Source organism: Taudactylus pleione, unplaced genomic scaffold (assembly GCF_031769625.1).
Source record: "Taudactylus pleione unplaced genomic scaffold, aTauple2 ptg000085l, whole genome shotgun sequence".
Taxonomy (NCBI): Eukaryota; Metazoa; Chordata; class Amphibia; order Anura; family Myobatrachidae; genus Taudactylus; species Taudactylus pleione.
This window is the reverse complement of record NW_028284487.1, coordinates 8,291,224-8,316,101: the sequence shown is the minus strand read 5'-3', so window position 1 is coordinate 8,316,101 and position 24,878 is coordinate 8,291,224. Positions and strand designations below refer to the sequence as shown.

The following is a 24,878-nucleotide window of genomic DNA, read 5'->3' as shown; positions in this document are numbered from 1 at the left end:
ATAAAATCCCCCGGCTCCATCGTCAAAATTATGGAATGCAGGGTCTCCATCCTGAACCAAGGAACCCTCAAGAATTTGAGTGATTTGAGTTTGAGGATGAGCCTGTAAGACCCATTGGGTTTCTGTACCAGAAAAAGATTGGAGTAATACCCCGATCCTCTCTTGGACAACGGGACCGGCACTATAACTCCAGCCTGGAGCATAGAGTGGATCACCTTCCGGAATTCTCGGGCCTTGTCTTGGTCTGATTGAAGACACGTAGTGAAAAACCAGCTGGGAGGCCTCCGCCGGAAAGAGAGGGCATACCCCTGAGAGACCACTTCTCTTACCCAAGTGTATATGGTTGTGAGACACCAGCACTGGGCGAACTGAAGAAGCCAGCCTCCCACTTTGGGATCCCCCATGGGGAGGCCCGCCTGTCAGGCTGAGGGCTTATCGTCCGACTTGGGAGTTGGACATCTTGTGCTCAAAGCCTGCTTGGCCCCTGCCTGTCTAGGAAAGGACTGCACTTTGTACTTACCCTGGGCCCTATAGGGCCGAAAGGACGAAGTACCAGACCCTGATGGGACTGTCGCCGATGGCAGACTTAGCTGCTGCTAGAGTGGCCATAATTTTGTCCAGATCAGGGCCAAACAGGACCTGTCCATTAAAGGGCAAGCATTCCAATCCCTATTTGGAATCTGCGTCTGCTTTCCAAGAATGCAACCAGAGGGTGCGGCGTGCAGCCACTGCGGGAAGCAATCCGGAAGCCGACTGCCTAAATACCAGCAGCCGGCTTCCCGACTGTCATATCCTGGCAAGGGTGAAATGCCGGGCATCTAGATGTAGATGCCCGCATTTCCCCGACGCCGGGAGACCGGCGCCTGGTATCCCGATCGTAGTGATGTCGGGCGCCGCAAGCGGACAGCCGCAGGGGGGAGGGTTAGGTTTAGGGCTCCCGGGGGGGACTTAGGGTTAGGCACCCCCCCGGGAGGGTTAGGCTAGGGAGAGGGAGGGTTAGGCACCCCCCCGGGGGGACTAAGGTTTAGGCAGCGGGGAAGGGAGTGGTTAGGGTTAGGCACTTGGGGGGGAAGTTAGGGTTAGGCACCCCTAAGGAGGGTTAGGGTTAGGGGGGTTAGGTTAGGTTAGTAGATACTCACCTATCCACAATCGGGCTTTCCAGCGCTGTCGGGCTTCCGCTGCATCGAACTCTGCTCATGTCGGGCTGCCGCTGGCCGGAATCGAACCGCCACCCATTCCGCCACTGCTGCTGAGGAGATTCTGGAAGTGAAGAGCCCTATATCTAAGGCTGCCTCATTAATGTATGTAGCTGAGTCTCTGAGGTTACCCACTAACTCCACCTGCTCAGGTGACGAGTCAGCGTCTAGAGACATATACAAGCTCTCAGCCCAACGCTCCATGGCTCTGGCAACCCAGCACACGACCATTGCCGGTCTGGACGCCCCCCCCCCCCCCCGCAAGTGCATTAATGGATTTTAGGCATATTTCCACCTTGCGATCAGTAGCATCCTTTAAGTAGGACATGGAGGGCATGGGCAATGTAGCACTCCTCATTAGGCGCGTGACATGAGAATCCACCTGTGGAGGGGTTTCCCATTGGGAAAAATAATTATCCGCAAAAGGGTATGCAAAAGCCAAATGCTTTTGAGGCTGGTACCGCCTACCTGGGTTTTTCCACTCCTCCTCTAAATGATCCACTAACTGACCAGATAGAGGGAATATAGTGGCATCACCCTTAATATCCTTAAAGAAGGCATAGATTTGGCCACGTGGGGATCGTCATCTGTAATAACCAAGGCCGCGCGGACTGCCCGTATAGGCCAGGTATATATATTTTAGACTTGGGACTCCACCTCCTTAGTACGAGGGAGCTCCTGGTCTGAGAGGTCAAAAATCTCCCGGTCATCAGACGTTATGTCATCCTCATCATAATGAGCTGTCTGAGACATTAAAGGCCGCTTAACAGGCCGCAATGATGACTCGTCCGTAGGGTGCTGTACCGTATTGGACAATGAGTTTACCCACGCAGGTTCCTGGGAGACCTGGGGGGCAAAAGTGGGAGACACTGGGGTACCATCAGCTGTATAGGGAACCCCTGCATGGGTGATGACCCTACCGACTGCTGCGATAACCCCATTTGGGGAAACGTATGGGGCATCGCCAGCTGGCCCACAAGGGTTGTAAGTGCCTTAGTAAAACAAGCCCAGGGCGGTTCCTGCACAGGCGCAGTTACAGAAATCGGGCGTGAAATTATATAACATGCCCGACATAAACCTTCAGTGTGCCCCTCACCCTCCACTATTGATACAGTACATGCGGTACACTTTAGCTGGAGAGGAAATTCATGTTCACTCTCAGACATGATGAGTGTAATTGAGTGTATGTGACTCCCCTCACAGACAATATTTTTAGTGAGGCAATGAATACCGTGCAACACCGCACCGCAAGGGCTTATGCAGAAGAAGAACAGAGATAGTAAAATGGCTGACAGTCAGAAGTGAAAGTACAGGCAGACAGCGCTAGCAATAAGTCACATACAATGCATAAATAAATCCCTGCACTGAGATCAACTACGCAGACACAGAGCCTGGTAGAAAACAGTGAAGCATACTCTGACCTTACTCTGGAGGAGAGGTATGCGGGGGGACCCGGACTGCGATGCCACCTACATCACCTTCCAACAGTGTTTGCACACTTCATTAGAAAATGGCCGCCGAGGAGCAGAGAGGAGGTGAGCCCAGGGGAGGAGCACTGACACAGCCCGCCAGACCCTGGTGGTCTAGTGGAAGCGCATGTTAATACCTGGCTCCACGCGCAGCCTGCCCCCAGGGAGCCCCCTGCCTGGAGACCTAAAGGACTGTGTTACCGGCGGGTGCCCTACGCGGGACCCACCGCTTACCTGCCCCCTTAAATCCGGCCACAGTCCAGGTAATCCGGGGTCACCGCTAGCTGTGACCCCAGATACCTACCAGCATCCCCGGATCAGTACCGGCGTTTTGGTCCGGCGGGGTGTAGGAGCGACAGCATGGACGTCAGTACTGACTGTCCATGCTGTACAGCTCATTTGTGCAGCCACAGCTGCTTGTAGAAAACTTCAGGGGCTATTATAGCCCCATTCTGCTTGCAAATGATCCGATTCCTGGCCGGACATCAACAAAACTGAGATGCCTTGGCTCGGGAGCGGGGTATAGGAGAGGGACCCCAGTGTATCCTGGGAGGATGAAAATTTAACTCTGTGGTGTCCGATGCCTGACGTCATCACCAATACCCCAAGGTATCCTGTGGATACCCTATGGACCCTGATGTAGAAAATAGATGTGATAACAGGTGTAAAAACTTAGATAATTCCAGTTCTCTCTCTCGCGAATATTGATACATCCTACCCACAGTCACAATGCAGGGTCCACAATGTTGACAACAAAAGGTCGACAGTGATGATGTCAACATGGTGAAAGTGTCAACATCATTATTGTTGACACCTGCAAAATGTAAACATTAATCAAGCTCCGAAAATACAATATTTTTGGAGCTGGACTGCGGGAGCATTCGCCATCTTCAGGTGTCATTTGCTCCCGTAGTCCCGGGTTGGGCAGAGAGATCCTTTAGAATCTAAAGGATCCACCAGGGCTTTTCTGCGCCTGTGTGACCTGTAGGTCACGGAGGAGCACTAGTTTTACTGCTCTGAAAGGAGCAGTGCAAAGACTCGGGGAAGCAGAGATTTTCGGATCAGCAGTCTCTGCGCTGAATAAAATAGAGCCCTAAGTAATATATATGACTACTGCAGGTCTCATTTTCAATGCAGCAATTTGTTATGAGGAAATACTGTAATACATAAAGTATGTTGTGGCCCTTTTAGTTTTGGACACACGTCAATATTTTATTGTGCGTAAATCAGTGCTGGAAGTGTGCCGGCATGCAACGGTATGACATACTGGCACTTCGTTCAAATCAGTGCTCAAAGTGTGCCGGCATGCAACGGTATGACATACTGGCACTTCGTTCAAATCAGTGCTCAAAGTGTGCCGGCATGCAAAGGTATGACATACTGGCACTTCGTTCAAATCAGTACTCAAAGTGTGCCGGCATGCAACGGTATGACATACTGGCACTTCGTTCAAGCACTAACATTTTTTTTCTTTAAGTTTGCTGAGGCATTCAGCGCCGAGCAGAAAGCTGCATGCAAAGTGACCCACACAGCCAAGTACCGGAGCCCTACCGTGCCCCCGCCAGAAGGCAGAGTCAGATTAACACTACGTAACCAAGCTGGCGATCAGGGCAGGGCCGTCTCTACCTATAGGCTAAATGGGCAGATGTGCAAGTGCCCTTCAGGAACGCCTCCATTTGTCCGGCCACCCCCCCACCCCACCTACAAAACGGAGCGAGCTGTCGATCAACACCAACAGCTGCCCCTTTTGTAGCGAGCCCTGGAGCGAGTGCATTTGTCACTCGCTCCGGGGCTTGCGCACGCACAGTGCGAGTGCTTCGCGTGCGCAGGCCCTCACCATCGACCCGCTTGCCAGCGGGTCTGAATGAGGTCCAAAGTGTATTGAAAAGAAGGTAGATTATGTTGAAAAATAATGTATTTGTCTTTTCTGAAAGTTGATTAAAATAAATTCTACAGCCAGACTGTGGATTATTTTAGACTCCGCCTCGTATATATGCCTTGATAAAATGTTGACTATAAGCTATGCCTTCTTTTGTGAAATTTATGACTGAAGTGCCATCTGCGCCACTACATATATATATATATATATATATATATATATATATATATATATATATATATATTATGTAGTGGCGCAGATGGCACTTCAGTCATAAATTTCACACACAGGTTGAGTCTCCCATATCCAAAATGCTTGGGGCCAGGGGTATTTTGGATATCGTAATATTCCGTAATTTGGAATATGTGTACCATAATGAGATATCTTGGGAATGGGACCCAAATCTAAACACAGAATGCATTTGTTTCATATACACACAGCCTGCAGGTCATTTTATACAATATTATAATTTCGTGCCTTAAACAACCATCATAAAGCAAAGGTTTCACTATCTCAGTCAAGCTAAAAAAAAAAATCTGTATTTTGCAATATTTGGATATGGGAGACTCAACCTGTGTGTGTGTGTGTGTAAAATATATATATATATATATATATTGTGATAGGATCAGATCACTGGTAAAGTGGTCTGTGGCAGGTACATTTGTCCCAGATTCCTGTCTTATGTGTTTTAAACCCCCAGGAGAAAGTCTGCAGTGTAGCAAGCTTGAGTCTCGGCTTTTTGAAAAGCCGGTTTGGGACCTGGGGGTTGTGGGTGAGAGGAGAGGGAGGGCTCCACCCACGGCCACTCCAGGTTTTGGTTCTCTTAGCCTGGTAACAGGCTTGTTAGGGTTTCCACCTGAGAGTGGCCAATATAAGCCTAGTGTGTTTAGGGCTGAGTGTCTCACCTGGGAGAGCAGGCGGGGAGTTTGGTCAGAGACACTTGAAAACCTAACTGTGAGTGTTGTGCTGTGCCTTTGTTGCTGGTGAGGGCATTAGGCCCTGCCAGGTTCTGGTAGTGAGGGAACCACCTGTAAAGTTAGAGCCCGGCCAGGGCTATGTTTTATGTTTATGGTTTCTTTTGTTGTTTCTGTTTTGCACAATAAAGACTGGCGCCGACCAGCTTGTACTCGAATCCAGTCTGGCGTACTGTTTCCTGGCTGCTGTGTGTGTAAGGAAGGAGTCCCCTACCCAGGAGAGGGACCCCCGAATCTGACTGCGTCACAATATGGTGGAGAATGCGGGCAACCACACACACTGAAGTTGCAGCGAGAGGAAAACTTTCCGTTTAAAAATTAAAGGGACAGACACCCAATTTGTGAGTGTCCTTGGAGTCCCATAGAGGAGGCGTCAGCCAATGCTCAGAGAGGCAAGGTTCAGCTTCCAACCTACACCCCAGGACAAAATGGAGGACATTATTAAGGCCTTGCTCCAAGCTACCAGAGCTCAGCAGGAGACGAACAAACTTCAGCAGGAATCTACCTGGGCTCAGCAGGAATCCACCAGGGTGCAACTGTTGGCCTTGGAGACAGCCCAGAGGCAACAACAGGTCGCCATCGAGGAAACCCGCCAGGCCTTAGCGGAAAACAGCCAGGCCTTAGCGGAAAACAGCCAGGCCATAAAAGAGGTGGTACAGCACCTGGTCGCCCAGCCCAGAGATGTTACTACTGGTCCTCCCACCACCACTCACTCCATACGAGCCAGTCACTTCCTCCAAAAGATGACTTTGAGCGATGATGTGGAGGCCTACCTCACCGCATTTGAAAGAACGGCCGAAAGGGAGAGTTGGCCCAAGGAGCAGTGGGCAAGTCTGGTGGCACCTTTTCTGTCGGGGGAGCCACAAAAGGCCTATTTCGACTTATGCCTGGCTGATGCCAAGGACTATAAAAAACTAAAACAGGAGATCCTAACTCGCTTGGGAGTCTCCACCTTTGTTCGTGCCCAACAGGTCCACCGCTGGGAGTTCCATATGGATAAGCCTCCACGTTCACAGATGCATGACCTCGTCCATCTTTCCTCAAAATGTCTACAGCCCGAGACGCTGACGGGACCACAGATCGTGGAAAGGGTCGTGATGGACCGGTACCTGCGATCATTACCTGTGACTCTGCGCAAGTGGGTGAGCCATGCAGACCCTAAGTCCGCGGACCAGTTGGTCGAGCTGGTGGAGAGGTACGTGGCGGCTGAGGAGCTGATGAGTATGCCCCACCGAGCCCCGATGGCGCACCGGCGAACTCCCACAGACACTGGTAAGACTGTTCCAGGGGAGAAGGGTGCTGGGCGGTGGAATGTACCTAAGACTGAGGGTGTAGAACCTGGAGACAGGCCTGCCAGGCCGGGAAGGTTCTTGCCCCGTAAACGACTAGACATTAATATGACTCAGTGTTTCCGATGTGGTGGCTTCGGCCATATTGCCGCTAATTGTTCACTTACAACTGAACCTATGCAATGTGATACTGCTCATGTCTACCGCAGGGGGTCTTTCTTTGCACAGATAGCCTGTACGGCTGACCGGCAGGCTGAGACTGATAAGCACATGTGTGTACTCGCTGTAGATGGCAACCGAGTAGAGGCACTGTTAGACTCTGGTAGCTTGGTGACACTTATAAAAGCTGAGCTGGTGAACCCCTTGCGGCGTGAGGGGAAAACTGTTGGTGTGACCTGCATACATGGGGATACTCGATATTATGTTACTGCCGAGGTGAACATCGAGACACCATGTGGTTCTGCTATAGATTCTGTGGGTTTGGTGCATGGTCTGATGTACGATGCAATATTGGGGAGAGACTTTGCTCACTTCTGGAAGTTGTGGGAAAGCCGTTTTGTTCCAGAGGTGAACAACCCCGATCCATTTGAGAAGGTTGTCGATGTAGTGGAGGAGGGAGTTTCTTCTGAGTCAGAGTTATTCCCTTTTTCTACTATGATTGGCGAACTAGAGAATGCGGAGCGTGCCGGTGGCCCGCCAACTGATGTGCCTCCCATTGAGGTGGGAAGTGTTGTTGGGCCAGGTGATCGTCTGCCTGATTTAGAGGTCAGAAGAGAGGTCTTTGCCGTGGAGCAGTTGAATGACCCTACTTTGGTAAAAGCCAGGGAGAATGTAAAAGTAGTTGATGGTAAACCTGTAGACCCTGATAGTCCTTTGTCCTATCCCCACATGGCAATGTGGCAGGATTTGTTATATCAGGTGACTAAGAAGGGGGAAGATGTTGTGGAACAACTAATAGTTCCCAAAGCCTACAGAAGAACAGAGTTGGATCTGGCCCATGGTCATATAACGGCAGGCCATCTAGGGGTAGAGAAAACCACTGAGCGAATAATGCAGAAGTTTTTCTGGCCCGGGCTTCATAAAGAGGTATCTGACTTTTGCGCATCCTGCCCTGAGTGTCAGTATCATGCTCCCAGGCCACATTTTAAGGATCCACTAGTACCATTGCCTATTATAGAGGTGCCGTTTGAAAGAATAGCGATGGATTTGGTTGGACCCTTAATGAAGTCTGCCAGGGGACACCAGTATATTCTGGTCATAATGGATTACGCTACCAGGTACCCGGAAGCGATCCCGTTGCGCAATACGTCAACCAAGACCATTGCCAGAGAGCTAGTTCATATCTTTAGCAGGCTGGGTAAACCTAAGGAGATACTAACTGACCAGGGTACACCATTTATGTCAAAAGTCATGAAAGAGTTATGCCGCCTGTTCAAAATTGAACAGTTAAGAACTTCGGTTTATCACCCCCAAACCGATGGGCTGGTCGAGAGGTTTAACAAGACGTTAAAACACATGCTTAGGAAAGTGGTCGACAAGGATGGTAGGGATTGGGATTACTTATTGCCGTATTTATTGTTGGCCATAAGAGAAGTTCCCCAGTCCTCCACCGGGTTTTCACCCTTCGACTTGTTGTATGGGAGACACCTAGGAGGGTTGCTAAACATTGCCAAAGAGACATGGGAGGGGCAGTCTAGTCCTTACAAAACGGTGATTGAGTATGTTTCTCAAATGCAGGAGAGAATTTCTGCGGTAGTGCCGATAGTGAGAGAGCACCTGGAACAGGCTCAACAGGCACAGCAGAGGGTATACAACCGCAATGCTCGGTTACACAGCTTTGCTCCTGGGGACAGAGTGTTAGTATTGGTTCCCACTGTGGAAAATAAACTTTTGGCTAAATGGCAAGGGCCCTTTGAAATCTTAGAAAGAGTGGGACAGGTCAATTACAAAGTTTACCAGCCGGGGAAAAGAAAGCCGGAACAGATATACCATATAAATCTGTTAAAGCCCTGGAAAGATAGAACGGTACTGTCGGCCGTCCGAGCCCCTCCAGTAAATCCAGGGCCTTTAGTTCCCGAAGTGACAGTGGCAAAACCCTGTTGGCAATTCAACAACAAGAGGTCAAGGAGTTTCTGATCAGAAATAGGGTGCTGTTCTCTGACGTACCTGGGAAAACCTCGGTCATTAAACATGACATCATCACTGACCCAGGGGTTAAAGTTAATCTAAAGCCCTATAGGTTACCAGAAGCACAAAGAGAATCGGTGTCGAAAGAAATTAAAAATATGCTAGAGTTAGGGTTTATTGAAGAATCACATAGTGAATGGTCAAGTCCCATTGTGTTGATTCCAAAGCCCGACGGGAGTGTGCGTTTCTGCAATGACTTCCGAAAGTTGAACAGTGTTTCAAAATTCGATGCCTACCCGATGCCAAGAGTGGATGAACTGATTGAGAGACTAGGGGACGGCAAGGTATTTAACCACTCTTGACCTAACCAAAGGGTATTGGCAAGTACCGTTAACCGAGAGCGCCAAACAAAAGACAGCTTTTTCAGCGCCAGAGGGCTTGTTTCAGTACAAGATGTTGCCCTTCGGGCTACATGGGGCACCTGCTACCTTTCAAAGAATGATGGACAGGATTCTAAGGCCCCATAGACGGTATGCGGCTGCTTATCTGGATGATGTGGTTATTCATAGTCCTGATTGGCAGTCTCACTTACCCAGGGTACAAGCAGTGTTGGACTCCATCTATAAGGCAGGTTTGACAGCCAACCCAAAAAAGTGTTGTCTAGGCATGGAGGAAGTAAAATATCTGGGATACACCATTGGCAGAGGCCTGATAAAGCCTCAGCTCAATAAAGTTGATGCCATACAAATCTGGCCACGGCCTCTGAATAAGAAGCAGGTGAGAGCCTTCTTTGGAATTACGGGGTACTACAGGAGGTTTATACCCAACTTTGCCACCATGGCAGTCCCACTGACTGACCTGACCAAAGGCAAACAAAAAGTCATGGTAGAATGGAGTCCTGAGGCAGAGAAAGCTTTTCAGGAGTTGAAAGTAGCGTTGTGTTCCCAACCAGTCCTGATGACTCCTAATTTTGAAAGGGAATTCATAGTACAAACCGATGCATCAGAAGTAGGTATAGGAGCGGTCCTGTCCCAGAACAAGGAGGGTGAGGAACACCCTATTTTCTATCTTAGCAGAAAGTTGAATGTACATGAGAGAAACTATGCCACAGTGGAGAAGGAGGCGTTGGCCATAAAGTGGGCGTTAGAGGCTCTCAGGTACTACTTGGTCGGAATAAAGTTCAAATTGATCACTGACCATGCCCCTCTGAAGTGGATGTCTGAAAATAAGGACAGTAATGCGAGAATTACGAGATAGTTCTTGGCGTTACAAACTTTTAAATTTTCAGTGGAACACAGGCCAGGAAGCCAGCTGGCCAATGCAGACGCGTTGTCACGCGTTCATTGTTTGGGGGCACAGGTCGAAACAAAGGGGGGGGGGGGATATGTGATAGGATCACTGGTAAAGTGGTCTGTGGCAGGTACATTTGTCCCAGATTCCTGTCTTATGTGTTTTAAACCCCCAGGAGAAAGTCTGCTGTGTAGCAGGCTTGAGTCTCGGCTTTTTGAAAAGCCGGTTTGGGACCTGGGGGTTGTGGGTGAGAGGAGATGGAGGGCTCCACCCACGGCCACTCCAGGTTTTGGTTCTCTTAGCCTGGTAACAGGCTTGTTAGGGTTTCCACCTGAGAGTGGCCAATATAAGCCTAGTGTGTTTAGGGCTGAGTGTCTCACCTGGGAGAGCAGGCAGGGAGTTTGCTCAGAGACACTTGAAAATCTAACTGTGAGTGTTGTGCTGTGCCTTTGTTGCTGGTGAGGGCATTAGGCCCTGCCAGGTTCTGGTAGTGAGGGAACCACCTGTAAAGTTAGAGCCCGGCCAGGGCTAGGTTTTATGTTTATGGTTTCTTTTGTTGTTTCTGTTTTGCACAATAAAGACTGGCACCGACCAGCTTGTACTCGAATCCAGTCTGGCGTACTGTTTCCTGGCTGCTGTGTGTGTAAGGAAGGAGTCCCCTACCCAGGAGAGGGACCCCCGAATCTGACTGCGTCACAATAGATACTAATATATATATATATATATATATATATATATATATATATATATATGTGTGTTTAATAAACAAACACAGATATAGAACCCCCCCAGAAAATCCTTGCCCCTGTACATACATAGTACAACACACACAAATTTGTGCGTCTTAAGGTGGTCAAAGGCATTGAGTAAAGGGAGGGGTGTAAACATGAACAATTACAATCATATGAGATTAATCCTTACTTTTTCGCCCCAGTCAGAGCCATGGCTGTTTTTCGCGATCCAGTAAGGCATACACCTCCCTAGATGTAAAACACTGCATAAATATTCCTCATACCAAAACAAGTTGAAAATGTATCAATTACATTGTGCTTAGTAAATGCATTGATTCATATGGAAGAAGACTTAAGCTAGGTACACACTGACAGATATATCGCCCGTACCATTGACATGTAATATATCTCTGGTGCTTCGGCAGGTGTGTGCAGACGATATGTATGTGAACGACGTTATGTCTGCCTCCCCCTGTCACCCTCTGCCTCCCCCTGTCACCCACTGCCTCTCCCTGTTACCCACTACCTACCCCTGTCACCATCTGCCCTCCCTGCCATCTAAAACACATGCAGGGGCAGGGGTTCCATAAGGAGCTCATTCCTGCAGTTTAAAAGAAATAAAGTGATCGCATTAGTGGTCACTTCACTTCTGTTATATACCTCCGCAGTGCTACAATGCATGTGCGGTCTGGTGATCACGCATGTGTGGCGGTCATTCTGCGGTAATCCTGTAATCATTTTTATTGCCAGATGGGGTCCCAGAGCAAAATAGTTTGAGAACTGCTATGCTGTGCGACCCCCAAATATCTAGTTATCTCCCTGATTTATCACATGATGTACTAAGCTTGTACAGCTATTTTCATAGGGATCATGGGCTTTCAGACAAACCTGAAATATATTTATATTTAGCTCTTGGGTATGTACTGGAGAGATGTTTGCCCTAATATGATAATAAATATGATCCATAAAGAAAAATGTGTATTGTAGAGCACAGGGGCTCAGCAAAGAAGGCAACCTTCATTCTAGAACCCTCCCTGGCATTGGCCGCCGCACACACGCGTGGTCAGTAGACCTTGCATGCGCAGGAGTCCTAATAGAGGAGAGAAGAGACTGCTGATCCGGGTAGAAATGAATAGGGAATACCGTATTTAAAAGGAAAAAATTATTTTCAGGTACTGCAGTGGTAAAAATACCACGTTTTGCCGTGATACTTGTTAAGTAAGCTACACCATGAGAATGCAGTCTTACCATGGACAGGGCTTACTGCTGGCGATATTAGTGTTATAGCCAGCGATAACCCTAATGATTTCCTAAAGGAAAAATGTATTTACCTTCCTTCTTTAGTTTCCAATGTGTGGCGTTGTACGCTGCTCCACCTCCGTTCTTCCATTCCATTTCTGATTGGATGCCACCAGCCATGGTTCTTCCTTAGACAGTCAGTGGAGGATGAAAATACATGAAGAGGAGAGAATGCGTGGTACAAACAGAAAGTGAGCAGTGGGGTCAGATGGGAGAAAGAGGCGTGGGAACGGAGAAGACGGGGGGCAGATGTGGAAAGTGGCCAAATAAAGAGTGACATGCAAAAGAGGAGATAGAGAGCAAGAGACATGAAAAGGTGATGCAAATACACAAGGGGAGGGGGAGGGGGGGTAAAAACACTCCAGGGTGAAGGGGGGTGTCAGAGGCACAACAGCGAGAGAGGGGCACTGGTAACATTGCTCCTTCTTAATTTATCTCCAACAGCGACAATGATCCCAGACCCAAACTGACATTGATACACAGCTGTTTGGACCAGGATCATTAATGCCAGTGGGCCCCCTGTCAGTCTGGACCTATAACTACTGTACACCCCATACTCCCACTATGGCATCCATGGTGCCGTATGTCCAGGTGTATAGGTTACATTTTGAACATGACCATACAGTGTGCAGGAAGTCTTAGTATGTATGACCAGATTATACCAATGTGCTGCATGCGCATTCTTTTACATGGCGTATTCACGTTCATACATAAGAACTATGGTATCAGTAGCTGCATTTGGACATGTAAAAAGGTGATTTAGGGACTAACTGTGCAGCTATAACAGAAAAGATAACACATGCATTTTATATATATTCATTAGTTATTATATAATTTTTATTTAATGCATAGGTGATGGGCCCACACTGCATAGTGGAAAGAAAATTATTATAATTTATTTTATTGTTATTGTCTTTAACATACCTTTAACATATCCTACTATCAAAACCACGTGGTCCACATAATCTGGGTCGCAGTTTCTATGGATAGTATGTATAATTCCTTTTTTGTAATGCTAAAGACAGAAAAAGAGGATATGTAAGCAATTGTATTTCACTATGCCATACCTCCTAACTGGCCCAATTCCAGCGGGACAATCCCACTTTTCAAGCACCGTCCTGCTGTCCCACCCACGGGTAGGGCCGGATTAAGGGCCACATGGGTTGAAAATGTTCAAGGGACTATACTGAGAAGGGGAGGAGCTGTGACCAGGGCTGTGTGGGCGTGGCCAAAAAACACATGTCACCCTAACTACATAAAAATAAAAAAGCAGCATTTTGTTAGTAAACTTAGAAAACATATTTTAATACTGTTGTTTTAAGGCAGGCTGTGGGCCAGCTAGGCAGCTGGTCATCATCATGCTGCCATGGTGACGGGCCTATTATTATGTGAAGGCCTGGAGCTGTAGCTCCTTTCACCCCATTGTTAATCTGGCCCTACCCGTGGCTGTATTATCCTATGGGTGAGGTAGAGATCGGTGAATACACTGCCCCCCCTAAATGGATGCTGCACGCAGGTGGTTAGAGACAGTCTAGCAGCTGCTGGAGTGCTGGGCTTGTTCACAGCTTGATTATAAAACGGGGATTTGACACATGGTCAAACCCCTGAAATGGCACATCAGGGGGTGTGGCCTAGCTGGACACTAGAGCACACTCCCTTTAGCGCATGCATAAAGATCCAAGTTGGGAGGTACTGTATGCTATGCCATCTCATGGTAAAATAAATACACACTTACCTGGAGCATAACGCTATTAATTATAACAGTAAGAGTTCCATTGTTGCCAACATAAGAAGCCATAACTGCAAAAGAGAACACAGAGAATGATGTGTGATTACTTTATATGGTGTGTACTCACATACAGTCAGGTCCATAAATATTGGGACATTGACAGAATTTTCATATTTTGGCCTCTATTCACCACCACAATGGCTTTGAAATGAAACAAACAAGATGTGCTTTAACTGCAGACTTTCAGATTTAATTTGAGGGTAATTACATAAAAATCAGGTGAACGGTGTAGGAATTACAACGGTTTCTATATGTGCCTCCCACTTTTTAAGGGGCCAAAAGTAATGGGACAAACTAAACAATTCTAAATCTAACTTTTCACTTTTTAATACTTTGTTGCAAATCCTTTGCAGGCAATTACAGCCTGAAGTCTGGAACGCATAGACATCACCAGACGCTGGGTTTCATGCCTGGTGATGCTCTGCCAGGCCTCTACTGCAAATGTCTTCAGTTCCTGCTTGTTCTTGGGGCATTTTCCCTTCAGTTTTGTCTTCATCAAGTGAAATGCATGCTCAATCGGATTCAGGTCAGGGGATTGACTTGGCCATTGCATAACATTCCACTTTTTAGCCTTAAAAAAAGTCCTTGGTTGCTTATGCAGTATGCTACGGGTCATTGTCCATCTGCACTATGAAGCGCCGTCCAATGAGTTCTGAAGTATTTGACTGAATATGAGCATATAATATTGCCCGAAACACTTCAGAATTCATTCTGCTGCTTTTGTCAGCAGTCACATCATCAATAAATACAAGGGAACCAGTTCCATTGACAGCCATACATGCCCACGCCATGACACTACCACCACCATGCTTCACTGATGAGGTGGTATGTTTTGGATCATGAGCAGTTCCTTTCCTTCTCTTCTCATCACTCTGGTACAAGTTGATTTTTGTCTCATCTGTCCATAGGATGTTGTTCCAGAACTGTAATGGCTTTTTTAGATGTTGTTTGGCAAACTCTAATCTGGTCTTCCTGTTTTTGTGGCTCACCAATGGTTTGCATCTTGTGGTGAACCCTCTATATTCACTCTTGTGAAGTCTTCTCTTGATTGTTGACTTTGACACATGTACATCTACCTCCTGGAGAGTGTTCTTGATTTGGCCAACTGTTGTGAAGGGGTTTTTCTTCACCAGGGAAATAATTATTTTGTCATCCACCACAGTTGTTTTCCGTGGTCTTCCGGGTCTTTTGGTGTTGCTGAGCTCTCCGGTGCGTTCTTTCTTTTTAAGAATGTTCCAAACAGTTGATTTGGCCACACCTAATGTTTTTGCTATCTCTCTGATGGGTTTGTTTTGATTTTTCAGCCTATTGATGGCTTGCTAGCAACTGATTCCAAATGCAAATGTCACACCTAGAATCAACTCCTTTTACCTGCTTAATTGATAATGAAATAACGAGGGAATAGCTCACACTTGTCCATGAAATAGCTTTTGAGTTGATAGTCCCATTACTTTTGGTCCCTTAAAAAGTGGGAGGCACATATTGAAACTGTTGTAATTCCTACACCGTTCACCCGATTTGGATGTAATTACCCTCAAATTAAATCTGAAAGTCTGCAGTTAAAGCACATCTTGTTTGTTTCATTTCAAAACCATTGTGGTGGTGAATAGAGGCCAAAATCTGAAAATTCTGTCAATGTCCCAATATTTATGGACCTGACTGTATGTGTGGTCTTGAGCCAATACAACAAGTTTCAGCTGATGCTGCCTCCACCAGCCATCAATTTTAATTCTGTTTTAAATTTTGAGGATACACTAGCCAAGAAGCAGCAGCGTATAAAAGCCACAGTTTCTGAAATATATACCCCTATGTCCGTTTAGCTACAGATTTTCTCTAGTGACCATTTTTCTTTAGTTTGGGTATTTCATCCAATAAAAGAGCTAAAAATGTAGCTTCTAAAAGGCACACATCAATAACGGTTTGTGAAACTACTGACTACTGTTGGAGGCAGCAAACTTAGGAGCTCATTCAGAGCCACTCGCTAGATGCGATCACTCGCACCCAGCGTATGCAAATTCGGCTAAGTGACGGCATGGCAGGCGCTCGCTCAGAAAGGCATAAGCATGTCCACTTTGTGTTGGCGAGCAATCACTTTGTGCCTAAAGGCGCCCACTAGCGCACGTCATCTCCAGGAAGTGTATTAAAAACATTGGTACATCGAGGACCATCGGAAGGGCTTGCAGCGCTTGTGGTTGCCTTACCTTACCACAAGTACTGCAGGTGACGTGTACTATGACGCTGGCTGATAATTATGCACGCCTCTGAAACGGCGTTGCTACACTCAGGCACGCCTGCGTTCGCACCTCCACTCCCCCGTTATTAGTGTCCTGCCCTTGTTGCCACCCACAAACGGCCTCTCCTGTCACTCATTACACTGAGCTGTCTTTGCTGGGTGAGCGAGTGGATTCTGATCGCTCCGAGTAGTTCACGCACAACGAAGCGTGCGCATGCGCGGCCGCTTGCAAATGGGTCTGAATTAGCTCCTTAGTATTTCAAGGCTGCTGAGGACCCGATCTGTGTCCAAGTTCACAGAAAAGAAGTTGTATCGAGTTGCCAAACTGAACCTTCATGAATAGGACATCTGACAGTATAAGATCCCCCCCGCCAAAAAAAAATGTTGTGGGGATGCTTTACCTCTTCAAGCGCGGAGTTAGCCCAGCTAATGGTGTTAAAATTTTCCAGTACGACATTGCTCCTTACTTTACTTATAAAAAACTTGAAAATGAAAAATGCTCCTGTGACCTGGGATCTCCCCTGATCTAAACCCCATTGAAACATTATAGGAAGCAGTAAAGTTTAGGCTTGGAAAAATGGACTGTTCAACCAAGGAATGGTTATCCTATAACCTAATAAAAATGTGGTTTTATTATGAAAAATTGTTAGGGAACTCACCGGAGTGATGAATTTCTGCTGGTCACGCCTGAAGATTTGGTTTGGGCTGGAACAGGCGTGGGAGGTGTGAACAAACCTGGGTGGCTTGAGCCAAGACTATGCGCACCACTGCAAAGTGGGACAATTCTCCTCCAAAGCTGGCTGGGACACTCATACAATGCAGGGCCTAGGTAATTAGTACCCATCTCCCTCCTCTCTCGATACCCCTGTTTCCTTCAACATCGCTATGGGTAAAGGAGCCATGTTGCAAGTAATGGGTCTGCTTGGAGTGCCATGGCTGGGGTTTATAGCACCAGAGGCTGTGACTGATGGCAGAGGCAGCCATGTATTGGTCTGAGATGAGTGTGGTAATATAGGTGACCGCCAGATGTGGGCATGACCGGGGGAGATAGGAGAGAAGAGCAATAACGCATATAATATAAATACTCCAAAAGGTTTGAAATAGGCAATATAAAATTATCCCCTGACTGGGACTTATCTTGATCATGATCCCAGAGTAAATAAGGTATTTTAAAAAGCAAAATGGGGCTGATTCTGAGTGGGCAATTCGGGCGGATATCGTGGATTTCAGTACACAGCGCATCGCCAAAGAAAGAAATCGACGACTGCACATGTGCCAATCTAGACTTAAGCACACAGCGTTTCTGGGCGGTGACTGGTGCCAGGACTATTCCATCTAGTAGTAGTGACATGCAGACGGACATGGGATGTCTGTTTCTGACGGATTTTTTGCACCCACCCTGGGATAGGTGCAAGTGCAGATACTAATGGTGACTACTGTTAACGTAAGAACAGTGGGGACAGGCTTCCACATGCAGATGTTCAGATTTTCCGCACACATGGGCAGATTCTCGCATTAAAAGCAGCAAAGTGGCCACAGATGGGTCAGACTCAGAATCACCCCCAATAAGTCCGCCGTACAGAGCCAACTCAGCTTGGTCAAGTCATGCACCTCAATATGCACCGGGGCTGAGATTTCCATCAAATGTGTTGGGATTGGGAAGTAGGATGGCAGTGTTTGCAGAGGAACAGAAGTTTGCTCAGGAAAGGCCTGAATTAGAGCCGCACACAATGCTGGTGTTCCCAGTTCAGCAATTTTTTTGCAGCTGCGCATGTGCAAAAAGTTCTGAAAACTGGTATGGCGCACAAAGAGTTTTTTTTTCAGAAGAGTGTGCGCACAAAGACTGACAATATCAGAAGAGTGTGAGCACAAAGACTGACCATATCAGAAGAGTGCGCGCACAAAGACTGACCATATCAGAAGAGTGCGCGCACAAAGACTGACCATATCAGAAGAGTGCGCGCACAAAGACTGACCATATCAGAAGAGTGTGCGCACAAAGACTGACCATATCAGAAGAGTGTGCGCACAAAGACTGACAATATCAGAAGAGTGTGCGCACAAAGACTGACAATATCAGAAGAGTGTGAGCACAAAGACTGACCATATCAGAAGAGTGCGCGCACAAAGACTGACCATATCAGAAGAGTGTGCGCACAAAGACAGACCATATCAGAAGAGTGTGCGCACAAAGACAGACCATATCAGAAGAGTGTGCGCACAAAGACAGACCATATCAGAAGAGTGTGCGCACAAAGACAGACCATATCAGAAGAGTGTGAGCACAAAAACAGACCATATCAGAAGAGTGTGCGCACAAAGACAGACCATATCAGAAGAGTGTGCGCACAAAGAAAGACCATATCAGAAGAGTGTGAGCACAAAAACAGACCATATCAGAAGAGTGTGCGCACAAAGACAGATGATATCAGAAGAATGTGCGCACAAAGACAGATGGTATTAGAAGAGTGAGCGCACAAAGACAGACCATATCAGAAGAGTGTGAGCACAAAGACAGACCATATCAGAAGAGTGTGAGCACAAAGACAGATGGTATCAGAAGAGTGGCCCTGACTCAGAGCCGGACACTCTGAACAGAGCGCTCGCTCTGAATCAGGGCCGTCCTATTTAAATTTGGAGCGGCCTTTTGGACGCTCGCATAGCTGTGGGTTACCACCCACAACTTATGCGAGCGTCCATGATGATGGTCGCGATGTTCAAGACCATTGCGACCATCGGACTTGCGACTAGACCCTGCGGTAGGGTCTCGCTGCCGGAAGCCCTGGAGTGATTTTGGCTCTATCAGAGCCAAAATCACTCCCACTGACATCACTAGTGATGTCAGTGGGGCCGGACCAAGACGGTAGGCGTTCCCATGGGAACGCCTCCGTCTGGCAGCCACGCCCCTGGCACGCCCACCAAAGGGGGCGTGCTGTCACTCACCATCGACAGCACGCCCCCTTTGGTGCGAGACCCGGAGCGACAGCTTGGCTGTCGCTAGCCGGGTCTCGCGCATGCGCACGATGGAGCTCCCTCTGTCGTGCGCATGCGCATTTGGGTAACCCAGTGTGAGCACAAAGATAGATGATATCAGAAGAGTGTGAGCACAAAGACTGACAATATCAGAAGAGTGTGAGCACAAAGACTGACCATATCAGAAGAGTGTGAGCACAAAGACTGACCATATCAGAAGAGTGTGAGCACAAAGACAGACAATATCAGAAGAGTGTGAGCACAAAGACTGACCATATCAGAAGAGTGTGAGCACAAAGACTGACCATATCAGAAGAGTGTGAGCACAAAGACAGACAATATCAGAAGAGTGTGAGCACAAAGACTGACAATATCAGAAGAGTGTGAGCACAAAGACAGACCATATCAGAAGAGTGTGAGCACAAAGACAGACAATATCAGAAGAGTGTGAGCACAAAGACAGACAATATCAGAAGAGTGTGAGCACAAAGACTGACCATATCATAAGAGTGTGAGCACAAAGACTGACCATATCAGAAGAGTGTGAGCACAAAGACAGACAATATCAGAAGAGTGTGAGCACAAAGACTGACAATATCAGAAGAGTGTGAGCACAAAGACAGACCATATCAGAAGAGTGTGAGCACAAAGACAGACAATATCAGAAGAGTGTGAGCACAAAGACAGACAATATCAGAAGAGTGTGAGCACAAAGACTGACCATATCATAAGAGTGTGCGCACAAAGACAGACCATATCAGAAGAGTGTGCGCACAAAGACTGACCATATCATAAGAGTGTGCGCACAAAGACAGTCCATATCAGAAGAGTGTGCGCACAAAGACTGACCATATCAGAAGAGTGTGCGCACAAAGACTGACCATATCAGAAGAGTGTGCGCACAAAGACAGTCCATATCAGAAGAGTGTGCGCACAAAGACAGACCATATCAGAAGAGTGTGCGCACAGACAGACGATATTAGAAGAGTGTGCGCACAAAGACAGACAATATCAGAAGAGTGTGCGCACAAAGACAGACAATATCAGAAGAGTGTGAGCACAAAGACAGACTATATCAGAAGAGATTATCATTTCTTGGAGCCCTAGGCAAATTATACTGTAGATTTAGGGCCATTTTACCTTTCCTGCCTTTTAAAAATAAAAAATTAAATAAAATAAGTCAAGTGACCTGTCTACAACTTTAATTTATTGTGTTACCTAAACTAACCTATTACACATTTCCTTCTATCTGTACCCCCACCTGTCCTATCTGTGCCCTCTTCTGCCTCTCTGTATCGCTATCTGTACTCCCTTCTGTCTCTGTGTAGTGCTATCTCTACCTCCTTGTGTCTCTATCTGTACCCCCAACTGTCTCTCTGTCCTCTTCTGCCTTCTTTGTCTCTATCTGTACTCCATTCTGCTTATCTATGCCTCTATCTGTCTGTACCCCCACCTGTCTCTCTGCCCTCTTCTGCCTCTCTTTGTCTCTATCTGTACCCCATTCTGCTTATCTATGCCTCTATCTGTCTGTACCCACAACCGTCTCTCTGCCCTCTTCTGCCTCTCTTTGTCTCTATCTGTACTCCATTCTGCTTATCTATGCCTCTATCTGTCTGTACCCCCACCTGTCTCTCTGCCCTCTTCTGCCTCTCTTTGTCTCTATCTGTACCCCATTCTGCTTATCTATGCCTCTATCTGTCTGTACCCACAACCGTCTCTCTGCCCTCTTCTGCCTCTCTTTGTCTCTATCTGTACTCCATTCTGCTTATCTATGCCTCTATCTGTACCTCCTACTGCTTCTCTATATGTATCTCTTCTGCTTCTTGCTGCCTCTATTTGTACTTCTTAATGCCTCTTTTCCCCCCCCCTCTACTTCTCTGTGCCTCTATTTGTACCCCCTTTTCTGTATTACCCTTTCTTTATTTTACCCACTCTGTGTTCTCTGGTCACCATGTCACCTTTTCCTTAACGTTGCTGTGTTACCTGTAGTAGTGCAGCAGCCGTCTCGGCCTCTTCAGTGCCCCTCCCATGGTCTGTGGAGCATAGGCCAGTACATGCAGCATCTACCACCTCTGAACTCCCACTGGACAGTGCCTCACTGCTCCCCCTCTGCACCGCTTGGGTCAGCCTGCATCTCAGACCCCAGCACCACTACAGAAGCACTTTCACGCACCTCCCTTGCCATGGACTGGCAGCCAGCTTCCCTCCTATACCCTGAAGCTATTGGCGCCCGCAGATCTAGCTCCACCCACACCTCTCCTTCTAGAATAGTGCTTACACTACATGGTACCGCAGGGCGCACCCTCTGACTGTCAGCCCAGCGAAGTCTAATGTTCACCTTGGGGATAATACAGCCCTGCCAAACGGCACCCTACACCCCCACTGGTGCCAAGAGCGCAAGCTCCAGTTGCTCCTCCCTCCTTATGCCCCTGGCTGGGTGGTGGCTAGTAGTGCACACAAAAATGGGCTATTCAGTGGGAGTGTCACTGCAAGCTGCTGCGTTCACAGACGCACAGCCACAGGCATAGGAGGCCTTGATCAGATAGAGACAACCAACTAAAATACTGACTGTAAAGCTGCTGCTTAAAGGGACTGCCAACCCTCAAAAAGGAAAACCCATGTGTAAAAAAAAGCAGCGCTAATGCAGGCAATAAAACTGATCAGCTTGGTTTTGTAAATGTATATATTTTTTAGGGGTGAGCGGGTTCGGTTTTACTCGGTTTTACTCGGATCTTTTTATTGGCTATCGCCGAACACGTGTTTTGGATAGCGAATAAAATCGAGCCGAATTTGCGGTAAAGTGGCGATAAGAACCGAGTAAAACCGAGTAAAACCGAACCCGCTCACCCCTAATATTTTTATTAAAAAAACACAAAAAAATGCAATTAAAAATTAAAACATCACACCACCATTCTTGATATCAGAAGTTACTCTGTTTCATCTGTGGCAGGGAAACATGCTATGATCTGCAAACTGACTAACCTGCCACCTTCATTGCCTCAGTGGGACATTTCTCACAAGTGCTGCCTCAGCTAATAGTGATACCATAATACGCTCTATCAGTAGTAGTGTGGAGGAACAGTGATTGGCCTAGGTCGTCCCGGAGCAGTTACACACATAAGCAGCTGCCAGAGTCTAATAGAAAGGGTTCACAGCACTGCGCTGACAGATCAACATATGTGCAGTGGCTGTCAGATGAGCGCGGTGGCCGGTCTCAGACTGCTGCACACTATTCTTCTCACCCAGATTCCCAGATTTATATACGTTACCCCCCTGTGACTTGCTTCCAGCTTTCTATACACAATGATCAGATAGATAAACTGCACCTGTCATGGTGCAACTGATGGTGGTGACTAAGGATGTACTAATCATCAGAGCATGCATGGACGCTAAAAATGGGTGTCTCAGTCTTTGCACATTCAGCAGCACTGATGTACACCACGGAAACAGTTTGTAGTGGCATTTGCATAAAGTCTCAGACATACGACCGCAAATAGACACTGCTACATGTACTTCTGCACACAGAATCAGGCCCGGATTGTGCTGGTAGAGTGAAGGTGTGCCTTGCACAGCGTGTAGTAGGCGTACCAGTGTGCCGCTTTACAGTACACAAATAACATTGCCTCTGGCAGAAAGATTTGAGAATATAATTGAGATAATGGGGTAGAGGGGACCAGTTTCTGGGTTAGACTCTGTAGTGATAGGAGGTTATACCCTGTAGTGATAGGAGGTTATACCCTATAGTGATAGGAGGGCAGACTCTATAGTGATAGGAGGGCAGACTCTATAGTGATAGGAGGGCAGACTCTATAGTGATAGGAGGGCAGACTCTATAGTGATAGGAGGGCAGACTCTATAGTGATAGGAGGGCAGACTCTATAGTGATAGGAGGGCAGACTCTATAGTGATAGGAGGGCAGACTCTATAGTGATAGGAGGGCAGACTCTATAGTGATAGGAGGGCAGACTCTATAGTGATAGGAGGGCAGACTCTATAGTGATAGGAGGGCAGACCCTGTAGTGATAGGAGGGCAGACCCTGTAGTGATAGGAGGGCAGACCCTGTAGTGATAGGAGGGCAGACCCTGTAGTGATAGGAGGGCAGACTCTGTAGTGATAGGAGGGCAGACTCTGTAGTGATAGGAGGGCAGACTCTGTAGTGATAGGAGGGCAGACTCTGTAGTGATAGGAGGGCAGACTCTGTAGTGATAGGAGGGCAGACTCTGTAGTGATAGGAGGGCAGACTCTGTAGTGATAGGAGGGCAGACTCTGTAGTGATAGGAGGGCAGACTCTGTAGTGATAGGAGGGCAGACTCTGTAGTGATAGGAGGGCAGACTCTGTAGTGATAGGAGGGCAGACTCTGTAGTGATAGGAGATTAGACTCTGTAGTGATTGGAGGTTAGACTGCTAATATACTTTCTTAAGTTAAAATTATATATTTGCATCTTGTTTCATGTGCATTTCACAGGCTCTAAGTGACGTGGGAACTTGGGGTCTGATTCAGAGCCGAACACTATTTGCACTCGCTCGTTCAGAAAAAGGGTGTGGCTATTCAAATGAACCGTTCACTCTTTGCGGTCTGTTCACGCCTATAAGTCTGAACGAGCGAACAAAACTTGCGGTCGTAATTTTGAAAAAGACGCCCCCTATCCGCTCGCATCATACGTCATGTCCGCTATTTAATAGATTAATCGAGTACATCGAACAGCGTATGAACTGCTCGCTATTCTTGTGGCTGGTTTTTCCTACCGCTATATTGCGAGCAGTTCTGACTATAAAACAACCAAGTGACGTGGTCAATGACGCTGCTGTTTTAATTATGCACACCCTTAAAACGCCCGTTTTGACCTTTAAGCACGCCTGCGTTCTGAATTCCACTCCCCGTTTTCAAGCACCTTCCCCTGTTACTACCCACATACGCCTCCCTCTGTCACTCAAAATAGCAGGCATTCGCTATATAGCGAACAAACGATTTTCGGCCGCACTGACTGGTTCGCGCATGCGTATTACAAACCGTACGCATGCGCAGATGTGCGAACATCGCTCGGAACGAGCGAACGGACGCTTATGAGCGGCTCTGAATGAGACCCTTAGTATCTACGCTTTCCTGCCATTTACATTTTACTGTGTGTATGTATTGTGATTTTGAACATCTTTTGTGCTCACAGTGAAGCCACACATCCTGTTGTGTTCCTGGTGCATTTGCTCCTGTTATTTGCAAGGTGGAGGGAGGTGTATTTGCTACCTATGCAGCAGTGGTCGCATCTCATGTCTGCGGTCAACTCTGTATAGGTAGCAAAATGTACTGTATGACTAAGTGATAAATAAATAACTCTGGAGGTGCAGTACAATGGGCTGTTGCTGAGCATCATGTGCACTTATTACGTTACTGTACATCCAGTATCCAGTTCTTACCTTCTTCATTCTTTGGAAGCATCTGAAAATCATGAATCCATGCTGCAGGCGAAAGACCTGTCCTACATGTGCTCCTCATAGCCACATATGGGTAGTCCTCCTCATAAACCAGGCCCCCTTCAGAGGAAATCAGAGAGAATTACTATAGTTCACCTAATTTATTTACATTTTAGATAATCATTCATCGGATGTTTAGGCACACATCCACTAGACGA

At 47.2% G+C, this 24,878-nt stretch overlaps 1 protein-coding gene across 1 annotated transcript in view; it reads right to left on the bottom strand.

Annotated features, from left to right (window-relative positions):
* Positions 1-24,878, bottom strand: part of LOC148530739 (cathepsin W-like) — a 158,805-nt gene that overhangs the window by 3,977 nt on the left and 129,950 nt on the right. The window contains exons 7-10 of the mRNA XM_088468433.1: positions 24,664-24,780; positions 13,990-14,054; positions 13,179-13,269; positions 11,146-11,204 (exon numbers count right to left, since the gene is read on the bottom strand). Of these exons, the coding sequence (XP_088324559.1) occupies positions 11,146-11,204; positions 13,179-13,269; positions 13,990-14,054; positions 24,664-24,780 (332 nt within the window). The remainder of the gene's footprint in view (positions 1-11,145; positions 11,205-13,178; positions 13,270-13,989; positions 14,055-24,663; positions 24,781-24,878) is intronic.